We start from the raw sequence: 19,039 nt of genomic DNA on the forward strand, positions 1-19,039 counted from the left end.
AAGAGTTTGTTCATTGCTGTTCAAGTTATTTTTTAAAAAATTACTGTATTTGAAGAGGGGTTTTTTTGGTACAGTAAAGGAAAATCTTTATTTTTTGATTTTCTTTCTTTTTTTTTTTTTTTTTTTTTTTGTTAATGTGTAAAAATCAACCTTTTATCGAAAAAGAAACTTGATTTCTACGTAGAAATGGCAAACCTACTAGTATGATAAAAAGCATGTAGAAAAGAAAACCATTTTTAAAATAAAATCTGCATAATTAATCGTGTGTGGGAGATAAAATAAAGTAACTTCGATAGCCAGTGTCCTTTTTTCAAGTTAATGGAAATACGTAAATTGTAACTAAATTGCTAAAGAATCATCATTTTAAGTATGGTTACTTTTCTATAATTTGGTTGTGTACATGTTTAGTTTGTCATATACTATGAAGTAATTCAATACACATTTATCTAGTAGATGTGTGTTGGTACAAACCTTGGTTCACAACCAAGTAAGGGATCATTTGACAGTGTATTGGTCTTCATTATTATATACGTAAATAAATAACATGAAACCTATCTATAAAAATGCATATGCAAAATGGCAAAAATAACAAATGTATAATGAAATATTAGTACTACCCAAAAATTAACACATGGATAATGGCGTCTAAGTTCAGTAATTTAGTATTTGTTTATTACATTTGTAATTTGAACAATTTTCTCAAAGTGCCACAGTCCTTTACATCTTCTGGTCGAACAAATACTCTCCCAGACCCTTTCCTGCTCTCTTAAGCTGGCGGATCTTATCAGCTATGTCTTTGATAGCATTTACTTGTTCCTCCAAGAAGTCGTGCTCCAGGACATGGGACAACTGAAAAGGAAAAACACTGTACTTGTATCATCCTACACTGTACTTGTATCATCCTACACTGTACTTATATCATCCTACAATGTACTTGTATCATCCTACACTGTACTTGTGTCATCCTACACTGGACTTGTATCATCCTACACTGTACTTGTGTCATCCTACACTGGACTTGTATCATCCTACACTGGACTTGTATCATCCTACACTGGACTTGTATCATCCTACACTGGACTTGTATCATCCTACACTATACTTGTATCATCCTACACTGTACTTTTATCATCCTACACTGTACTTGTATCATCCTACACTGTACTAATGTATCATCCTCGCTTTTACGGCAATTTTTCTCTGGGTAGGGATAGAAAGGTTATTTTTCATTGTTACTTTAATTAAACGTTATTGTTGTGCTAGTTATATTACCATATGTTTATGTCAATATTTGTTTTTAAAGATTTTCCTGTTGTAGGCGTTCAATATTTGAGCGCATCTTGAAAACCACTAATTCATCACGTTTTGCGGCTTTTACGTAAATTGAAGTGCAATACACTTCACCACAGACATATAGAAACACCTTTATAATGGAAATAAACTCTGATGGGGATGTCAACTTCTCTAAAGTCATGGATTATGGGCTAATTATCATTTTTCATTTACTATAAAGACATAGACTGTGTACACAAATGAAGATATATACCTTTAAGTGTTATGTATGTATAATAATTATTATTAGATTTTCAACAGTAAGATACTAAAATTTATTAATGGAATAAAAATTGATACTTTTCAGAATGTGATTTTTTTTCACACTATGAAAAAATATCAGATGTGCGGCAAAACTCGAGGTTTTCCTTCCTTCAAGACGAGTGTTATTAAAATACCCCTTAGCCTGTTGAAAGATAGCGATAGAAAATAAACATTCTGGCATAGACTAAATCTGCCAAAGTTTCTCCAAATTGTTGTTAAATCCTACAATTTTCAATAAAATGCAATTGCTCAATCTCCTATGCAGAGTTGTCGTTCGTTCCTCTCCCAGACACGTATGAGCCGATGGTAGAGAGTGGCAATTGCTTAGTTATGATGTATGTTTATCCACCGCACAAGCATGACGTCAAAGCTTACGACACTGCGCTACGAATATAACAAAGGTAAATGGAAAATCAAAGAAAATGTAATAAACAGAAAACTCAATGTTTTGTAGTTGAATGCACTTCGCACGAGTTCGTGAAAATACATGGCCGTAGGAACCGGGGGGGGGGGGGGGGGGGGGGGGCGTGCCCCCAATAATTTTGCCGATATATAGAATACTATAGAAAACATAGCTACTATATACTTGTGCCCCCTCAATAATAACGTCTGATGACCTTTTTTTTTCTTTTTTTCTTTTTTCTTTTTTTTTTTTTTTGCTTTTCAAGGAATTTTTGGTAGTTGATAGTGGCCCCCACTGTAAATCTGAAAATGTATGGGTGTGCCCCCCCCCCCCCCCGAAACTGAAATTAAGTTAATTAAGAAATTAACCGAAACTTCGCGAAGTCAATAAGTTTGACGTTGTTGACGTTAACGTCAAATTCTTACCTTTGGGTCCTTATATGATATTACACTTTTCCCGATGTGAGAATTGCCTAAATATACTATAGACAATAACTACATAAGACAATGAGGGATTTAAATACTTTTTACTTTAAAATCATTTATAATGTTATGCTCAGAACATAGACGAAAATATCAATAAAGTATATGCCTTTATTCCGTAAATAATGTTCTTTTTGTAATTAAAATTTAGGACATTATATGACACAGGAGTGATTGAAGAGGGAGGTGGACTCTTGGCATAGAACCAGTATAATGAAGTCATTTCAAATGTGCGTTAACATATTTTGGAGAAATGCATAAACGGAATAAACCAAATTATGATTGGAGGTGAAGTCTGTGTAGTAAGTATCGATATCTAAATATCTTTAAATCAATATAAATGAAATTCTTCAACTTCTCTTCCGTAAATTTCTATATCCCCCCCCCCATATGGTATAATGCAGTCATTTTCAAATGTGTGTTAACTTGTATGCTTCGAAACTTTTATGCTTTATTCCGTTTATTCCTTATGGCGACATATTATGTATATATACTCCTCTTATTTGATTCGCGAATCAAATGAGTTCCGGGCTTTACTTTCGTCGCTATTTACTCCTGTTATTTGATTCGCTTTTCATTAAAACATGCATTTTTAAGAATGATCCCCCCCCAAAAAAAAAAAACCAAGCCTCTTTTTTATAGCTCTCCCTCAAAGAAAACCCTTTTCTCGGGGAAATCTTCCCCTTCTTGTACCTTTTAGAATGATATCCGTCTCTCTATATATACGCCTGTTATTTGATTCGCGAATCAAATGAGTTCCGGGCTTTACTTGCGTCGCTATTTACTCCTGTTATTTGATTCGCTTTTCATCAAAACGTGCATTTTTAAGAATGACCCCCCCCCCAAAAAAAAAAACCAAGCCTCTTTTTTATAGCTCTCCCTCAAAGAAAACCCTTTTCCCGGGGAAATCTTCCCCTTCTTGTACCTTTTAGAAATATCCGTCTCTCTATATATACGCCTGTTATTTGATTCGCGAATCAAATGAGTTCCGGGCTTTACTTGCGTCGCTATTTACTCCTGTTATTTGATTCGCTTTTCATCAAAACGTGCATTTTTAAGAATGACCCCCCCCCCCCAAAAAACCAAGCCTCTTTTTTATAGCTCTCCCTCAAAGAAAACCCTTTTCCCGGGGAAATCTTCCCCTTCTTGTACCTTTTAGAATGATATCCGTCTCTCTATATATACGCCTGTTATCTGATTTGCGAATCAAATGAGTTCCGGGCTTTAATGCGTCGCTATTTACTCCTGTTATTTGATTCGCTTTTCATTAAAACATGCATTTTTAAGAATGATCCCCCCCCCCAAAAAAAACAAAGCCTCTTTTTTATAGCTCTCCCTCAAAGAAAACCCTTTTCTCGGGGAAATCTTCCCCTTCTTGTACCTTTTAGAATGATATCCGTCTCTCTATATATACGCCTGTTATTTGATTCGCGAATCAAATGAGTTCCGGGCTTTACTTGCGTCGCTATTTACTCCTGTTATTTGATTCGCTTTTCATCAAAACGTGCATTTTTAAGAATGACCCCCCCCCCCAAAAAAAAAAAACAAGCCTCTTTTTTATAGCTCTCCCTCAAAGAAAACCCTTTTCCCGGGGAAATCTTCCCCTTCTTGTACCTTTTAGAATGATATCCGTCTCTCTATATATACGCCTGTTATTTGATTCGCGAATCAAATGAGTTCCGGGCTTTACTTGCGTCGCTATTTACTCCTGTTATTTGATTCGCTTTTCATCAAAACGTGCATTTTTAAGAATGACCCCCCCCCCAAAAAAAAAAAACCAAGCCTCTTTTTTATAGCTCTCCCTCAAAGAAAACCCTTTTCCCGGGGAAATCTTCCCCTTCTTGTACCTTTTAGAATGATATCCGTCTCTCTATATATACGCCTGTTATCTGATTTGCGAATCAAATGAGTTCCGGGCTTTAATGCGTCGCTTTTTACTCCTGTTATTTGATTCGCTTTTCATTAAAACGTGCATTTTTTAAGAATGACCCCCCCCCCCAAAAAAAAAACAAGACCCCTTTTTTTAATAGCTCTCCCCCAAAGAAAACCCTTTTCCCGGGGAAATCTTTCCCTTCTTGTACCTTTTAGAATGATATCCGTCTCTCTATATATACGCCTGTTATTTGATTCGCTTACAGTGAAATACATACTCTTTAGTACCCCCGTCTCTCTCTATATACTCCTGTTATTTGATTCGCGAATCAAATGAGTTCCGGGCTTTACATGCGTCGCTATTTACTCCTGTTATTTGATTCGCTTTTCATTAAAACATGCATTTTTAAGAATGACCCCCCCCCCCAAAAAAAAAAAACAACCAAGCCCCATTTTTATTATATCTCTCCCCCAAAGAAAACCCTTTTCCCGGGGAAATCTTTCCCTTCTTGTACCTTTTAGAATGATATACGTCGATCTCTCAAAATACTCCTGTTTTTGATTCGCTTACAGTGAAATACATACTCTTTAGTACCCCCGTCTCTCTATATATACTCCTGTTATTTGATTCGCGAATCAAATGAGTTCCGGGCTTTACATGCGTCGCTATTTACTCCTGTTATTTGATTCGCTTTTCATTAAAACATGCATTTTTAAGAATGACCCCCCCCCCAAAAAAAAAAAACAACCAAGCCCCATTTTTATTATATCTCTCCCCCAAAGAAAACCCTTTTCCCGGGGAAATCTTCCCCTTCTTGTACCTTTTGGAATGATATACGTCGATCTCTCAAAATACTCCTGTTTTTGATTCGCTTACAGTGAAATACATACTCTTTAGTACCCCCGTCTCTCTATATATACTCCTCCTGTTATTTGATTCGCGAATCAAATGAGTTCCGGGCTTTAATTGCTTTTGGGATATAAATAACAACAGTGTAAAATCACGCGAACCCTAGCGGCGATTTTTGCAGAGTCAAAATAATGAAAATAGGGTTGATTTGATGTTTGAAAATAAAATGCACCTACATAGTTAACAAATACTCTCAAATTATTTCAAAGACATTTTGTCGATGGACACAAAGCTTAATTCCTGATATTTGCCGTTATCGATATTTCTTGCTTCATGAATATTCATCAAATTACGCCTACCTACAACTAACTCGTATACAGTACTTTGATTACTCCCGTTATGTGATTCGCTTCATGGTGAAATACAAAGGCTTTAAATATATATACTCCTGTTATTTGATTCGCTTCAATGGGTAAAATAGTTGTAAACAATTTGAACATTACGGACCCAGCATTGTAACTGTTGTAAGCGATATGAAAATCTGAGAATGTTGGGAGTATAAAAATGACCTGGGATGAATTTGACGTTAACGTCAACAACGTCAAACTTATTGACTTTGCGAAGTCAATAACAGGATAATGCCGAAATTGCTTCCTACGGGCCTGAAATATAACAGGTAGTGACTTTTCCTTCGTCACCTGAGGTGAAAGTCATGAGTATTTCTGATGAGACTTCAGTTACAAACCGATACATTTTCTTTGATTTTCCCTTTGCCTTCTTATCACGGTAGATGTTGGCTCGATAAAGATCCCTCACTGCTACAACTGTGAAAAAAAATCTGGGAATGAGACGTTAAACAATATACAATTAATCAATCAAATTCCATTTATCACCATTTTGAATAGGTGATATTAACTACTTGATAGGTGATATCATCTATTCATTTTGAATTGGTGATGTCACTGTTATGAATGAATGATATCACCTATTTGCATGAAATAATGAATGTTCCCTTCTTCAAGACAATCTATAGCTTTAATGAAAAGTAGAGGATGAAATTTCATAAGGTTTTCAAAGAACTATTTTATTCTATTAGTTTTGTTTTAAACATGATGAAATTGATTCTGTCACTCTTAAACAAACTTCTTTGAAAAAATTTAAAAGATTCTCTGTTGATGAACTGAACTTGAGTCACATCCTCTACTATTTCGGCATTGCATAGATCAAATAAACTGGAAAATTGCTGCAAGATCGCCCTTTTGGCATAAAGAAGGGGGAAGGGTTCGTTTGTTATATGTATACAACGTGGGTCCATAGTACATCCCAAGTTTACAAATGAATAAACAGATTTCAATTTATCCTAAACAACACTACATGTTATCGATCCCTAATCGTCTCAAGCCACAGTCCGGAGTCCGCATATAGCTCTCTCCTCTCCAGAATGGGAGAGGATCGTACATTTTGGCCATGGTTTGCGACGATGTCGATCCCTATGAAGTACTAATTATTTTTCTTGCGGTCGGGTTTGCTATATTTATGTGTATGTTTTCTCTGTTATTATTGCTTATGTACAAAGAGACTGAAATGCTTACTTCCTGTATAGAGTAAATGTATGGAGTACATGTACAGTCTTGGGAGCAGTTGTTATTTCATACATTGTTTGAATAGGTGATATAACCTATTCGAATGTGATACCACCTATTCAAAATGAACAGATGATATCACGTATTCGAAATGGTGATATCACCAATTCAAAATCGATATCATTTATTAGCAATTAATACCAAAACGGCGCCTCATAGTAAAACAATACTTCGAATTGGGTTTTGTTCGCAGATTTCCCCCCTATATTCTACAATTCAAATGATCTGCTAATATATTCAACAAGTTATTTTATCCCGATACCTTTTATGCTTTTCGGTTAAAAAAAAATTGAGTTAGTGGTATGTACAATTAGTATTGTCCTTGGATTTACAAGGTGTCCATTATTGAATTGTTCAGCGTAGATCGATAAAGTAGATGTACATGTAGCTAACCTGTGTTTGCTGAATGACCCTTCTTAAAATGATTTGGGCATTTTTACTCCACGTAAAAGAGAAGAAAAATAGAGCGATGAAACAACACAACACAATATGATTATGTACTCTGAGGTATTAATGGTCTACTGAGAACTTTGATATAAATGGATAGATAATGATGAGGGTTTTTTTTCTTTCCACGTTCTAAAGATTTCTGTGAACATGGCCGTAGGAACCGGGGGTGGGGTGGGGGCACGGGAAGGGGCCGTGCCCCCAATAATTTTGCCGATAAATAGAGCACTATAGAGCAAATTTTAATCTTAAGAATCGATTGGAATTTTTTAACACACGGTGAATCTATTTTCCAAAAGAATTCAACCATAAAAACACTGCTACACGTGTATAAAATGAAATACTATAGAACAGTTAAATACATGTACAATAAGCACATGCTTAATTTCATTTTGTTCCTAAAATACGTACATGTACCAATGTTTATTTCGATTAATGAACTATAGATTCCTTTGATCAGGCTATTTGAGGGTCTTTGACATCGCGATCCCTAAATTTTGTAACATGTCACGAAAAACATGACTTACATGTGCGTCATCGTCATAATCTTCGTGCAGTTTCAGCAGTTTTTCGTTGACGTAACGCTCCAAAACCAGTGTGTCCTCCATGGCCAATAGCCCGTTGTGCCAGTCATCACGCAAGGTACTCTAAGAAACGGACAGTACATCTCTATATTGCGAGCAATATTTGTTAAATTTTGTTTTTTAATTTACCACTTTATCTAGTGTGAACTTACATCACATTCCAAACTTGAAAGAGTCGTTTTGTCGCCGGTCATAAAGTTACAGATCTGTAATATAGTTCATAATTTGTTCATCTTAATTTGAAATATTTTATTTATTGCAGAATATAGCGGTCTGAAATTGATACTGGCAAAGAAAAATCAACACAATAAATGTAGACCTATGAAAACACTATTGAAATTAATAATTTTTTAAAAATTCTTTTTTTATTTCTTTAAATCATGTCTCAAAACTATAATAATAAAGAAAATATCGTCTTACACATGATTTTGTTTTCGTGAAACTGAAATTGACGTCCTCCAGTCCTTTGGTTACAATATTGCAGACATCTTGCAACTAAAAATTAACGTATTAAACTCGGAAAGTTAAAACAATGTTGTAAGTTATAAATCGGAATAAACATCTGTATCATTGGTCATTTAGTTCATGTTTCCACTGAGTCTAATCCGAGATTTCTTTGACTCTTACCTCACTTTGTGCTGTGCAAATGTTATATCGGAAGTAGGAATCGGAGGAATCTCGGATTACATAAGATCTCGAATGAACCTGAATGATTCGTTTATTCGGCTCTCTTTATTGGTAGATTATACAATGCAAACAAAGTATAACCAAATTTTATTATATAGTATTGATAAGCTTCAAATATCATATACAAATACATATATAATTTTTCCCTCGAATTTGTATGTCATCTCTACTAGTATATCATTTGAGAAAAGGAGCAAACAAAGATATGAAATATACATAAACATTAAATATTTATTTGTATTTATGAATGTAATAATATTCCACCCGGATGCATGTTATCGTATTTTGTAAGGTTACTGACACACGGTTGTTATCTGATAATAAATTCTCATACTGACAAAATCATAAACAACAGCATGATGATGATGTAGTTTTGCTGCATAACTACCTTAATATCCTTCAGCTGTACGTCCCCGCCCCTTTTGTTGATGTATTCCATGAGTTGCTCTGCGTGGGATCTTTCCTCTTTTGAGGCCTCCGAGAAAAATTTGGAGAAGCCAGACAGTGCCACATCAGAGCGAGCAAAGTATTGTGACTGGAAACACCAAATAGAGATTAAGCAATGACTACATACAAAATTGTCCATGCATCCAATGAGAACAGTGTTAGATTAGTACTGGTGATAGGGAAGGGGAGATTAAGAAGAAACCCTGTATCAAAACTATTCATACATGTGTTCGTCTACTGGTCGCCTGCGTGGCGCAGTGGTTAGAGTGTTTGCTCTAGAGTCGAGGTGTAACTAAGGAGTTGATCCTTACGTCGTGGGTTCGAATCCCACTGCGGGACGTGGAGACTGGTCCCTCGAATGAGACCGTATAAACCGAGGTCCCGTGTCATAGTAGGTACTGACACGAAAAAGATCCCTCACTGCTCAATGGCACTGAGTGCCGAGTATAGGTCAAAATTTGCAGCCCTCCACCGGCAAGTGGTGGCGTCTTGATATGTGTGAAAAATTCTCCAGAGGGACGTCAAACAACAAACCAGAAAAAATTTTCTACTGTGAAATGAGATTACGAACAGTGATCATGTTCAAAAGTCAAATTCAGACTGTGAGCAGAGACAACATGGAGATCTGAAAATAGAGGTGGGATCAGGTGCCAGGAGGTGTAAGCAGCCCCTATCAACTGTTCAACATTCGACCTAACGACAGATCCTATTTGCAATCAAAGTTATTGTATCGACCATGAAATTTGAGAAATGTTGACCTTAAACGAGGTTGTTATAATTGTACATCAACTTATTTTTCAGTAGCCTACCTCGTTTTAGATTTTCGTAAATAGAGCATTTTCTTGCATATGAATCATATGGGAGACGTAAACTACATTAGTATGCCATCAATGCCTTTCTAGTAAAATATGAAGTAAATAGTATCAATGTCAGGCAAAATAAAGTTTTGGCTTCCCGGAGATCCAAACATTACCCGAGGCTTCAGATTCGGATTCCCCTCAAAAAATGGATCCGGAGCCCTTCTCACAAAACATCTTAAGCCTCTATCTATCTATCTATCTATCTATCTATCTATCTATCTATCTATCTATACTTATATATACTTCCACCAGTAATAAAAGAGTTTTTATAGGATTTACGTGCAATGGCACACATTGAAATGTGAAGAGAAAAGTAATAAGAATTCATGCAATTACCACTTCTTTTGGTATTCAAATGTTAAGGTAACTGGAAAGGGCTCTTGATTTATAAGTTCTTATAATTAATCACGTAAAATAAATGAATACCTTGAGTATTTCAGCCAGTTTTGAGTTTTGCTTTGCAAAAAATGGTATATTGTATGTTGATATCTTATATAGCACGTCTGCCTAATGCTTTTAAACTTTGACATTCTGATAAAATGACATTTTCGAGACAATAAAGTCTACTTACGTAGGCCTGGTAAAAGTAACTGGCCTGTAACTCGCGTGTGATTTGTTCATTTATGGCCGTAACGGCAGTCGCCTTAAACTTCTGACGAACATTCTTCACATCTGAAATGTTACGAGCAAATCGTATTTCGTTTTAAAAATCAAAATATCCTGTTTTTCTGTTACCATTTGGTAAATTTATGAAATTGCTATATAGAAGAAAAGTTTACTCTTGTCTATCAATGTCCATGTAAATTAATATGAAACACTAAAGAAACTGAAACAAAGCCACTCTTAGTTGAGAAAATACCAATGACATGTTCTTTTAAGTGAAAGTACTTATATATTAAATCAATATTTATTATATTTTTACTTACCAGCAAATACCACAGCAAACAAGGCGAAAACAATGAGATACTTCATGTTTAAAATGCAGTCTGTCCGATACTCGGTCCACGTATGTAAGATTAACGTGAGATCAGAGTGAACAAAAAGCCGAGCAAAGTACAGGCACAGACCTTACAATTCAGGCCAAGGGTACTGATATGTTTGTTTTATAGGAAATTGTCCAAATCATACTGTGTGTGCATCATTAACTCTTTCAAGTTTTACTCTTAAAATATCAAAATATTGAATGTTAAAGTAAAATTTTCGTTCTCATATAATTTTTGCAATTGAGTTTCTACATTAGAATAATTTTTTTTTTAAGTGTTCATTTTAACCTTTTGATTGATAAAGAAAGAAAACCCCTTTCAATTTCAGGAGGTCTAAGTAAATGTTTCACGGTGACACTGATGATAATTTGTCTGGCCTAATCCCCCCCCCCCCCCCTGAAAACTACATGCTTTTGCTTCTTTGAAAAAAATGATAAGGTCAGAAATAAAATACTCTTCTGAAAATAAGATAATTTATATTAAAGGATTAAAAAGTTCATGGTAACTTGGAACATTCTAGAACAATTAAGAATGTCTCTCTCACTTCGTAAATCAAATGACATCCTGTCTGATTATGCAGATTTTACTTTCAGCTTTAACTGCTCCTTCTGCTGTCTGCGTGATAACAATGAATTATTTAGGACATTTATATTGTACTAGGATTGTTATACTTTACTTAGCGATCACATTTATACCCACACCTTAATCTGTTATCAATGATAAAATAATATTTATGGGTGTTATCTGTAGGTTAACTTGTGTAGTGCACATCATAATTTTAAATACAACTATACACATGTTGACATATTCCAATTAAAAAATGTCAAACTTGCGAAGTCATTCTTTTTTCGGTTATTTATCAAAATTTAATTTTCAATGATTTTTCTAATAATGCATTGTTTTACAAATGTCTCTATTTATCTTATTTCCAAAAAAGGTATAAAAGATAAAATCCCAAAAATCGAAGTACAACACCTATTAAAGTTTGCTTGATAAACAAGCTTAATTTTTTGATTTCTTCAAAATCAAATATCCATTTTAAATAACCCTAATATCGTTATTTTTAGTTGGGGTCAAGCGGGTTTGAAAAACCGGAAGTACACTTTGCTCCCGTAAGGTTTACATTAAAGAGAAAACAAGATGCGCGTGTTCGTGACAGCGCTATTTGGGCTTGCGATTGCTTTACTTGGTTACCATGGACAGGACTGGTTGGGTGGAGCAACAGCAAAGAGAGTCTACCCTAAGATACCCCGGCTAGGTAAGTAAAAGTAAAGTGTCAAAACAATTTTCATTGTCTTGTATAAAACTGAAAAGAACACATCTAAAGCTGACTATACACTGTCCTTCTAAAATAGAATGGATTCATTTGAATTTATATACAACAAACGAAATCTGCTAATCATTGTCTTTCATTCTTTCTGTTTAAATTGATGCTTTGCATGAATAAAGGCTTACATTTATTGGTCATATTAACATATATTCTATCTATTGATACAAATTTGTGAATAAGATATTTTTTCTTCGAGGTTTCATAATATGAATATCTATACAAGTAGAAATGTTTTAAAGTTACAGGACATGTGACTCAAGTTGAACAGAACTTTGCCAAAATAAGTAGAAAGGGTCTCAACAAATTAATCACAGAATGTCTAAACCAGCACTACCAATATCTTGCAATGGTGAGATTTTCAGCTTTTTGCTATTATTGAATTCATTCAAAACTTCATCAATTTTATTGGGCAGCTTTGATTCAAAACTTCATCAATTTTACCATTAGTCAGTTTTGATTCAAAACTTCTTCAATTTTACCATTTTTGATTCAAAACTTCATCAGTTTTACCATTGGGCAGTTTTGATTCAAAACTTCATCAATTTTACCATTGGATAGTTTTGATATTACGATGTTCATTACAGGCTAACTATTTTGGGCGTGCAGATGTGGCCCTTCCGGGTTTTCAGAAATACTTCGAGGACAGTTCGCAACGAGAGCACAATCGAACAAAAGTAATGATGGAATACATGAATAAGAGAGGAGGCACCCTTAAACTGCTGAGGATAAGGGTATATTTATTTTCATCACACCAGTTACGATGATTTTCATGCACCTTTTTAATTTATATACGAATAAAAATTATATACTTGTGCTATGAATCCGCCTCCGAAAAAATAATAACAAAACGAAAAAGAAACAAAAAGAAAAAACAACATGCAACCTAACAAAACAAAAAAAACACACACACAAAAAAAACAAAACAAAAAAACAAAACAAACAAACGAACAAAAAGCAAATATAAGTAGGTTACAAACGATGAATTACTTTTTCATTTAAGGGAGCTGTCTGTTTGGTTGTTGTTTTTTTTTTCGTATATGTGTGTGTGTGAAAAATCTCTTTACTTTTATACCATATAAAGCCTACACTGACTTCAGTGTACTTGTAATTAAAGTTTCAAGATTTACTGTCTGGGTATTTTAGGGGGCATTTCAAATTACTGTAAAATACTACATTTACTGTAGGATTGGACTGTATGAGGAAAATGCTTTTATTCAAAGAAAATTATAAAAATACTACAATAGTCCTTTTGCTCAAATTTTAATATGTGACGAGTAATACTAAATTATACATTATATTTAAGAAATACAAAATTCTACCGTCTGGTCTGTAGAAGGGGAGGGGGAACTAAAAATGTCAAAATTTACATAATTTTCTCGTTTTGACAGGAGTAGTACAAAAATGACACTTAAAATGGATTTACACAGAAAATGACAAATAACTGAGATATTCAAATGTTTGTGTTCAACATTTCAAAGGCGTATATACGTAACTCATGTCCCTCTCTTGAAGAACGTCAGTTAATCATATAGCATTACCAACACACATTAAAAATGACATTCATCTACTTTTCAGTTGGAAATCGTAAATAATCATTTTTATTCTTTAAAGTAATTAAATTCATTATTGGTAATAGTAAAATCTTAATTCTGTTAAGGACATACGCAACGTACTTTACCTACTGATAATTTTTCAAGATATTCTTAATCTAAGATCATAGTGCTATCAGATGTTCGTAGACAAAAAATCAGCATGCATTACCAGGGGTTTTGAAAAGATATCAATTTTTGAGAATTGTTGTAAAATTCAAAGAAAAATATACAAAAATTACTAAACATATATTCTAGATGTTTTGTTTATTCAAACTTGTTTTAGAAGAAGTGTACAACAGCATATATAGACATTAAAATGTAGCACACAGTTCCTTTAAGTTTTGGAACTCTTCGACTCCAGGGAAAAAGACAATAAAGTACAAACTACGTTGCATATGTCCTTAAATTTGATAAAGTATGTTAAAATAATTGCTTTAAAAGTGTAAATACTTAAGAGGGCAACCAGCAATCACTGTACGGCATATGTCGTAAGGAATGTTTACGGGTTTTTATAAACAAGCCATAGACCGCTATTTGAGGTACTCTAAGTAAAAACATTTATATGTTTATCACTAAATTTGCTCAGATATCATCATGGTTTACAGAGTGTGTACATGAGAATCCGAAACTTTAATAAAAAAAAATTTCTCAGGTAAAAAATGTTATTTCTGCATAACTTAATATTCATAGATAAATTAGATATCAATAATTTTCTTATAAACAAAAACTTCCTTAATCTCGTCATCTAGCTTATTTTTGTCCACAATGAGGAGATATATCGGGCATAACCATCAGTAATCAATTGCTTCTCGTTCGTACAATATACATTTCTTCCATCGACTGTAAATGGATAGAAACCCCGTGGGTTTCCGACGGCTAGTGATGCACATGTATTAGAAAAAAAACCCTTGTAATTAAGGGTGTATGTTTTTGGCCTTTCTGTTCGAATTTTAAAGATCAAAAAAGCTTGGGACTATGAAGATATGAATTTCACACAATTAATATTACTATACCCAGCATAATAATGCTAGCAGGTTTCTGCTAAATGGCATTGGTAAGGAAGAAGACTGTCTAATTTAAAACACCTTGCAGTGAAAGCCCACCTTCAAGAATGAATCCTATATATACTTACAGGGGGATGCATTTTACAATCTGAAAAAAAGGTTTAATGCTCATGCAGACAGTCTGACTGGCATATCTTCAGGGGGCGGGGGCTTTCAATGATTATTTTTAATACATTTTTTTAAAAACAGGATTATCTTATCCCCACCACGTGGACTGAACCGTGGCCAACAGGTTATGAAACACAAATTTTGCTAAAGGATTCCTTGCTCATGATAATCATGCAATTGTAGTTTCTTATATGTCCATGAGTGAAAAAGATTTTCACTTTTAACATGTTCTTGATTTTCTAGGTAAATATTCGTACATATAGTATAATTTCAGCTTGTTTTGTTTTAATTAGGCGCCAGTGATGATCAACTTCAGCGATGGAAAGGCTGCGCTCAATCTGGCACTTAAACTTTCCCGCCAGCTGAACGTCAAGATCCTTCTGCAGCACAGCATAGCCATCAAATATAAGGATCCAAATGTACGTACTATTGTAAAAAATTAAAAATCATGACAAAAGGCGTTAAAGTCTTAGGGTGCGGGTTTTAAGTCCCGTTAAAAATTGAGTAATTCTTTAAATATTATTATTCTTCCTTCTTCTTTTACTGTCAAATGGATTGATTAAAAGAAGATTAATAATAATACATATATTTTATTAATTGTATTATGATGTATTTTGAATATGTAGTGTAGAGATCGATATAGAAGATTGTACAGGACCTTCACAGTGGACATTTTGACCTTGACCTTTGAATAAAAAAGATCAAAACAGAAGTTGGGCCCTAAATAATAAAGTTTTATGCAAAGGCCCAAAATACCTTAAGGTTAATTATATATTTTTAATTTCAATCCAGATGAAGCTGTTCTTGGATGAAAATCTTGTAGACAGCCAGGTACGAATCATCAAACATCTTGGTGACCTTATAACTCATCTGGATCTGATGAAGAAATCGCACAGTGCTGGGCTGGCTCTCTACATGTTTGATCTGGAGCTCCAGAAATAGTGCTCTGAATACTTCAATTACAACTTCACTGAAATAATAAAATGTGCTCTAGTATGCGCAAACATGTACTATTTCTCCATGGTTTTTTTTTAATTCATGGTTGGCGAGGAGTCATTTGTTATAACTTCAAAGCAATGTAATACTGGAAAAATGATTGTTATTAATATACATAGATTGCAGAACTCAGTGCTGGTTTTTATTCATTCTGAGAAAAAAAATCTTCGATTTTTTAATCTAATATTTAAAGGTACTCGATAACTCCAAGAGACATGCAATAGCCAAAGTAATTAATGTATAATAAATATCATTTTGTATATATTACTAGGTGTGTACTTCTGGTTATTACTTTAATAAAGCATTTTCACAGATTCAAGTTAAATTTTTAAATCTCTTATTTTTGTATCAAGGTCAGGTGAAGGTCAACATCCTTTTCCTTGACATTAAGAATCATAAGAAAAATTTCTATTGCCAATCCTATGGCACTTTCTATTTTAAAATATTGTAGGTTTTTCATTATGTGTAAACTACACCAACTTATTTCAGTTATTACTACCAAATTGAAATATACATTGGTTGACATGGATTTCTTTTAACTTTCTTAAACTTTTAAGGAATATTAGTTATTTTTATACTTGATACATTTAAACCTTTCTTATTTTCACATATTGATGAAGAGATCATATAGATATGTGAAGAGATCATATAGATATGTGAAGAGATCATATAGATATGTGAAGAGATCATATAGAGACACAAATGAAAAAGGTGAAGATAACGAAAAGTGACCGAACTCAAAAAATCCACAAACAATACAAAATCTATGACCAGGGCATAAAACACAGATCCCCGGAAATTCCAGAGGTGGGATCAGTTGCCTTGGAGGAGTAAGCTTCCCCTATTGACCGATCACACCCGCCGTGTGCTCTTTACTGATAAAATGACACAAAACAAAAATATATATTGACTGATAATTATGTCACCCGAGTCACTCAGGTGACCTAGTGCTTTCTGTTGTCGTCCGTCGTGCGTCATGTGTTAACATTTGAACATTTTCTGCTTCTTGTCTGAAACCGCTGAACCAATTTTAGAGTATGGCATCTATGGGTAAAGAGGAACAAAAATTTTGAATTCCATGGTCCTCCCCCCCCCCCTCGGGCCTGAGGGGTGGGACTTAAACCATCAAAATTAGTGCTATCTTTAAAAATCTTCTTTACTCCTGGATATCAAGCAGTCAAACTGTTGGCATGATTGTAATAAGCATTGAGCCCTCTACCAAAATTGTGAAATTCATGGCCCCAGGGTCATGGGTTCTGGAGTTAGAGTGGGGCTCTGTTAATCATATAGTGAAAATGCATTCTTATCTCCCCCTGTATATATAGCAGATTAACTAGATGCATGGTTATGGTTATTTCCAAAATTGTGAAATTTGTGGCCCAAGGGTGAGAGGTTCTGCGGGAGGGGGACTCCATTGATTATATGGTGAAAGTGCATTATTTCTTTAAAAAATTTTCTTCTTTGCTCCAAGGTATTAAGCAGATAAACCAAATATATAGTTATGATGAACAAGGGTGGGTGCCTCATCAAAAATTGTGAATATATTAGCATTATTTCTTTTAAAAGCTTCTTCTCTGCCCATTGTTATTAGGGAAAAATACTAAGTGCATGGTTATGATGAGCAAGGGTGCCTCTTCCTAAATTGCGAATATCTTCGCCCCTGGATCAGGGGCTTTTGTATAAGGGTGGGGCTATATTGAATCTATAGTGAAAATGGATTATTTCCTTGAAAATCTTCTTCTCTGCTCCTGGACATCTAGGAGGCAAATACAGTATATAAAGTTGTCATAAGCAATTTAAGGGAGTTTTTACCAGATTTTGAAATTCTGTACCTTTTAGTTTATTTATTGATAGCGATTCTCTGTAACCACTTAAACTTCTTTGCCATGCATGGTCACCGATTTTGATGAAACTTTACCCATTGTTACAACTTGATACCAGAAGCATATATCAAATAAAATTTCGTTGCTATGTGTCTTGGTTACCATTGTAACAGCCAGAAAAGTTTGAAAAATTGATATTTTCAGCTACTTTGAATCTTTATTAAGCCTTAACAAAGACCGAGAAAAACAAACAAACCATTCTCACAAAACATGACACCTTGTTGCCATTATGCTATATAAAGAAACTTTTTAGGATTTATCTCTAAGTAAGTGGTTACCATGAGTACATTTGGAATACATTTTAGATGCTGAAAGATGCTGAAAAACACTCAATATTCTATTGATAGGTGTTACATGATCAAACTCAATCAACAACTTAAGAAAAACAATAAAAATATTTGACCTTAAGTAATAAGGTATTGGCAATATTATTCTAAAAATAACTTTTTATGGTTGCAATGGTAACACAGTGTAACCATGGAAAGTCTGTTGCTAAGATTGGGTTACTGCTACTATCTTGAGGAAAAACAATAAAATTCATGACTGGCACATATACACCCTTAGAACCTTGCAACACCGACAACATAAGAAAAAATGGGATTAATTGTTACTTTGCAATTTTTGAATAATAGAAATTTCAACGTCCGCTTAGGGTCTAAGTTTCAAACAATTTTGAACAGGAAATGGGTGTGCCTCAAGGGAGTATTCTATCAGTCACATTATTTAGAATTAAAATAAATAGTTTAGCTGAAGTACTTAAAAATGATATGCATGGAAGTTTATATGTTGATGACTTTGTTCTTTGTTACAAATCTAAAAACATGACCGCAATTGAGCGTCAACTGCAATTATGTGTGAATAAAATTCAAAAGATGTCTGATGAAAATGGGTTTAAATTTTCGAAAACTAAAACTGCATGTGTCCATTTTGTTCCAAAAGGAAAGCACACGACGATCCATGTCTGCATTTAGATGGAAATCCAATAAAAGTGGTTAAAGAGATAAAATTTTTAGGTGTCATCTTTGATTATAAACTTTCATTTGTTTCACACATTAAAATGCTTAAAGAGAAATGCTTAAAGGCTCTAGATGTAATTAAAGTTATCGCAAACACAAAATGGGGGGGGGGGGGGCTGATAAAAATACTCTTTTAAAACTCTATCGCTCCCTAGTTAGATCTAAGTTAGATTAGTACGGCTGCATTGTATATGGA

At 34.2% G+C, this 19,039-nt stretch overlaps 2 protein-coding genes across 2 annotated transcripts; one reads left to right on the forward strand and one right to left on the reverse strand.

The window, feature by feature from the left end:
• Positions 1 to 717: 717 nt before the first annotated feature.
• Positions 718 to 10,890, reverse strand: LOC133181241 (yolk ferritin-like). The gene is made up of 7 exons (XM_061315776.1): positions 10,798 to 10,890; positions 10,443 to 10,543; positions 8,953 to 9,099; positions 8,298 to 8,372; positions 8,030 to 8,083; positions 7,821 to 7,940; positions 718 to 849 (listed from the first exon to the last, which is right to left on the reverse strand). The coding sequence occupies exons 1-7, from the start codon at positions 10,841 to 10,843 to the stop codon at positions 718 to 720; spliced, it is 675 nt and encodes a 224-aa protein (XP_061171760.1). The 5' UTR covers positions 10,844 to 10,890.
• A 1,029-nt stretch (positions 10,891 to 11,919) lies between these two features.
• Positions 11,920 to 15,907, forward strand: LOC133181242 (ferritin, lower subunit-like). The gene is made up of 5 exons (XM_061315778.1): positions 11,920 to 12,112; positions 12,424 to 12,533; positions 12,769 to 12,915; positions 15,242 to 15,367; positions 15,741 to 15,907. The coding sequence occupies exons 1-5, from the start codon at positions 11,995 to 11,997 to the stop codon at positions 15,888 to 15,890; spliced, it is 651 nt and encodes a 216-aa protein (XP_061171762.1). The 5' UTR covers positions 11,920 to 11,994; the 3' UTR covers positions 15,891 to 15,907.
• Positions 15,908 to 19,039: the final 3,132 nt, after the last annotated feature.

Source organism: Saccostrea echinata, unplaced genomic scaffold (assembly GCF_033153115.1).
Source record: "Saccostrea echinata isolate AGI-Se365-2 ecotype Australia unplaced genomic scaffold, CSIRO_AGI_Sech_v1 ptg000008l, whole genome shotgun sequence".
Classification (NCBI taxonomy): domain Eukaryota; kingdom Metazoa; phylum Mollusca; class Bivalvia; order Ostreida; family Ostreidae; genus Saccostrea; species Saccostrea echinata.

What these genes read in the sequence shown, in the direction of transcription:
- LOC133181241 (XM_061315776.1), bottom strand. Translation starts at nt 10,843, where the DNA reads ATGAAGTATCTCATTGTTTTCGCCTTGTTTGCTGTGGTATTTGCTG. An exon ending in GTTTGCTGTGGTATTTGCTG is followed by an intron (nt 10,544 to 10,797) that starts GTAAGTAAAAAT and finishes GTAACATTTCAG; the next exon opens with ATGTGAAGAATGTTCGTCAG. An exon ending in GTTACTTTTACCAGGCCTAC is followed by an intron (nt 9,100 to 10,442) that starts GTAAGTAGACTT and finishes TGGTGTTTCCAG; the next exon opens with TCACAATACTTTGCTCGCTC.
- LOC133181242 (XM_061315778.1), top strand. Translation starts at nt 11,995, where the DNA reads ATGCGCGTGTTCGTGACAGCGCTATTTGGGCTTGCGATTGCTTTACTT. An exon ending in ACTACCAATATCTTGCAATG is followed by an intron (nt 12,534 to 12,768) that starts GTGAGATTTTCA and finishes TGTTCATTACAG; the next exon opens with GCTAACTATTTTGGGCGTGC. An exon ending in TTAAACTGCTGAGGATAAGG is followed by an intron (nt 12,916 to 15,241) that starts GTATATTTATTT and finishes TGTTTTAATTAG; the next exon opens with GCGCCAGTGATGATCAACTT.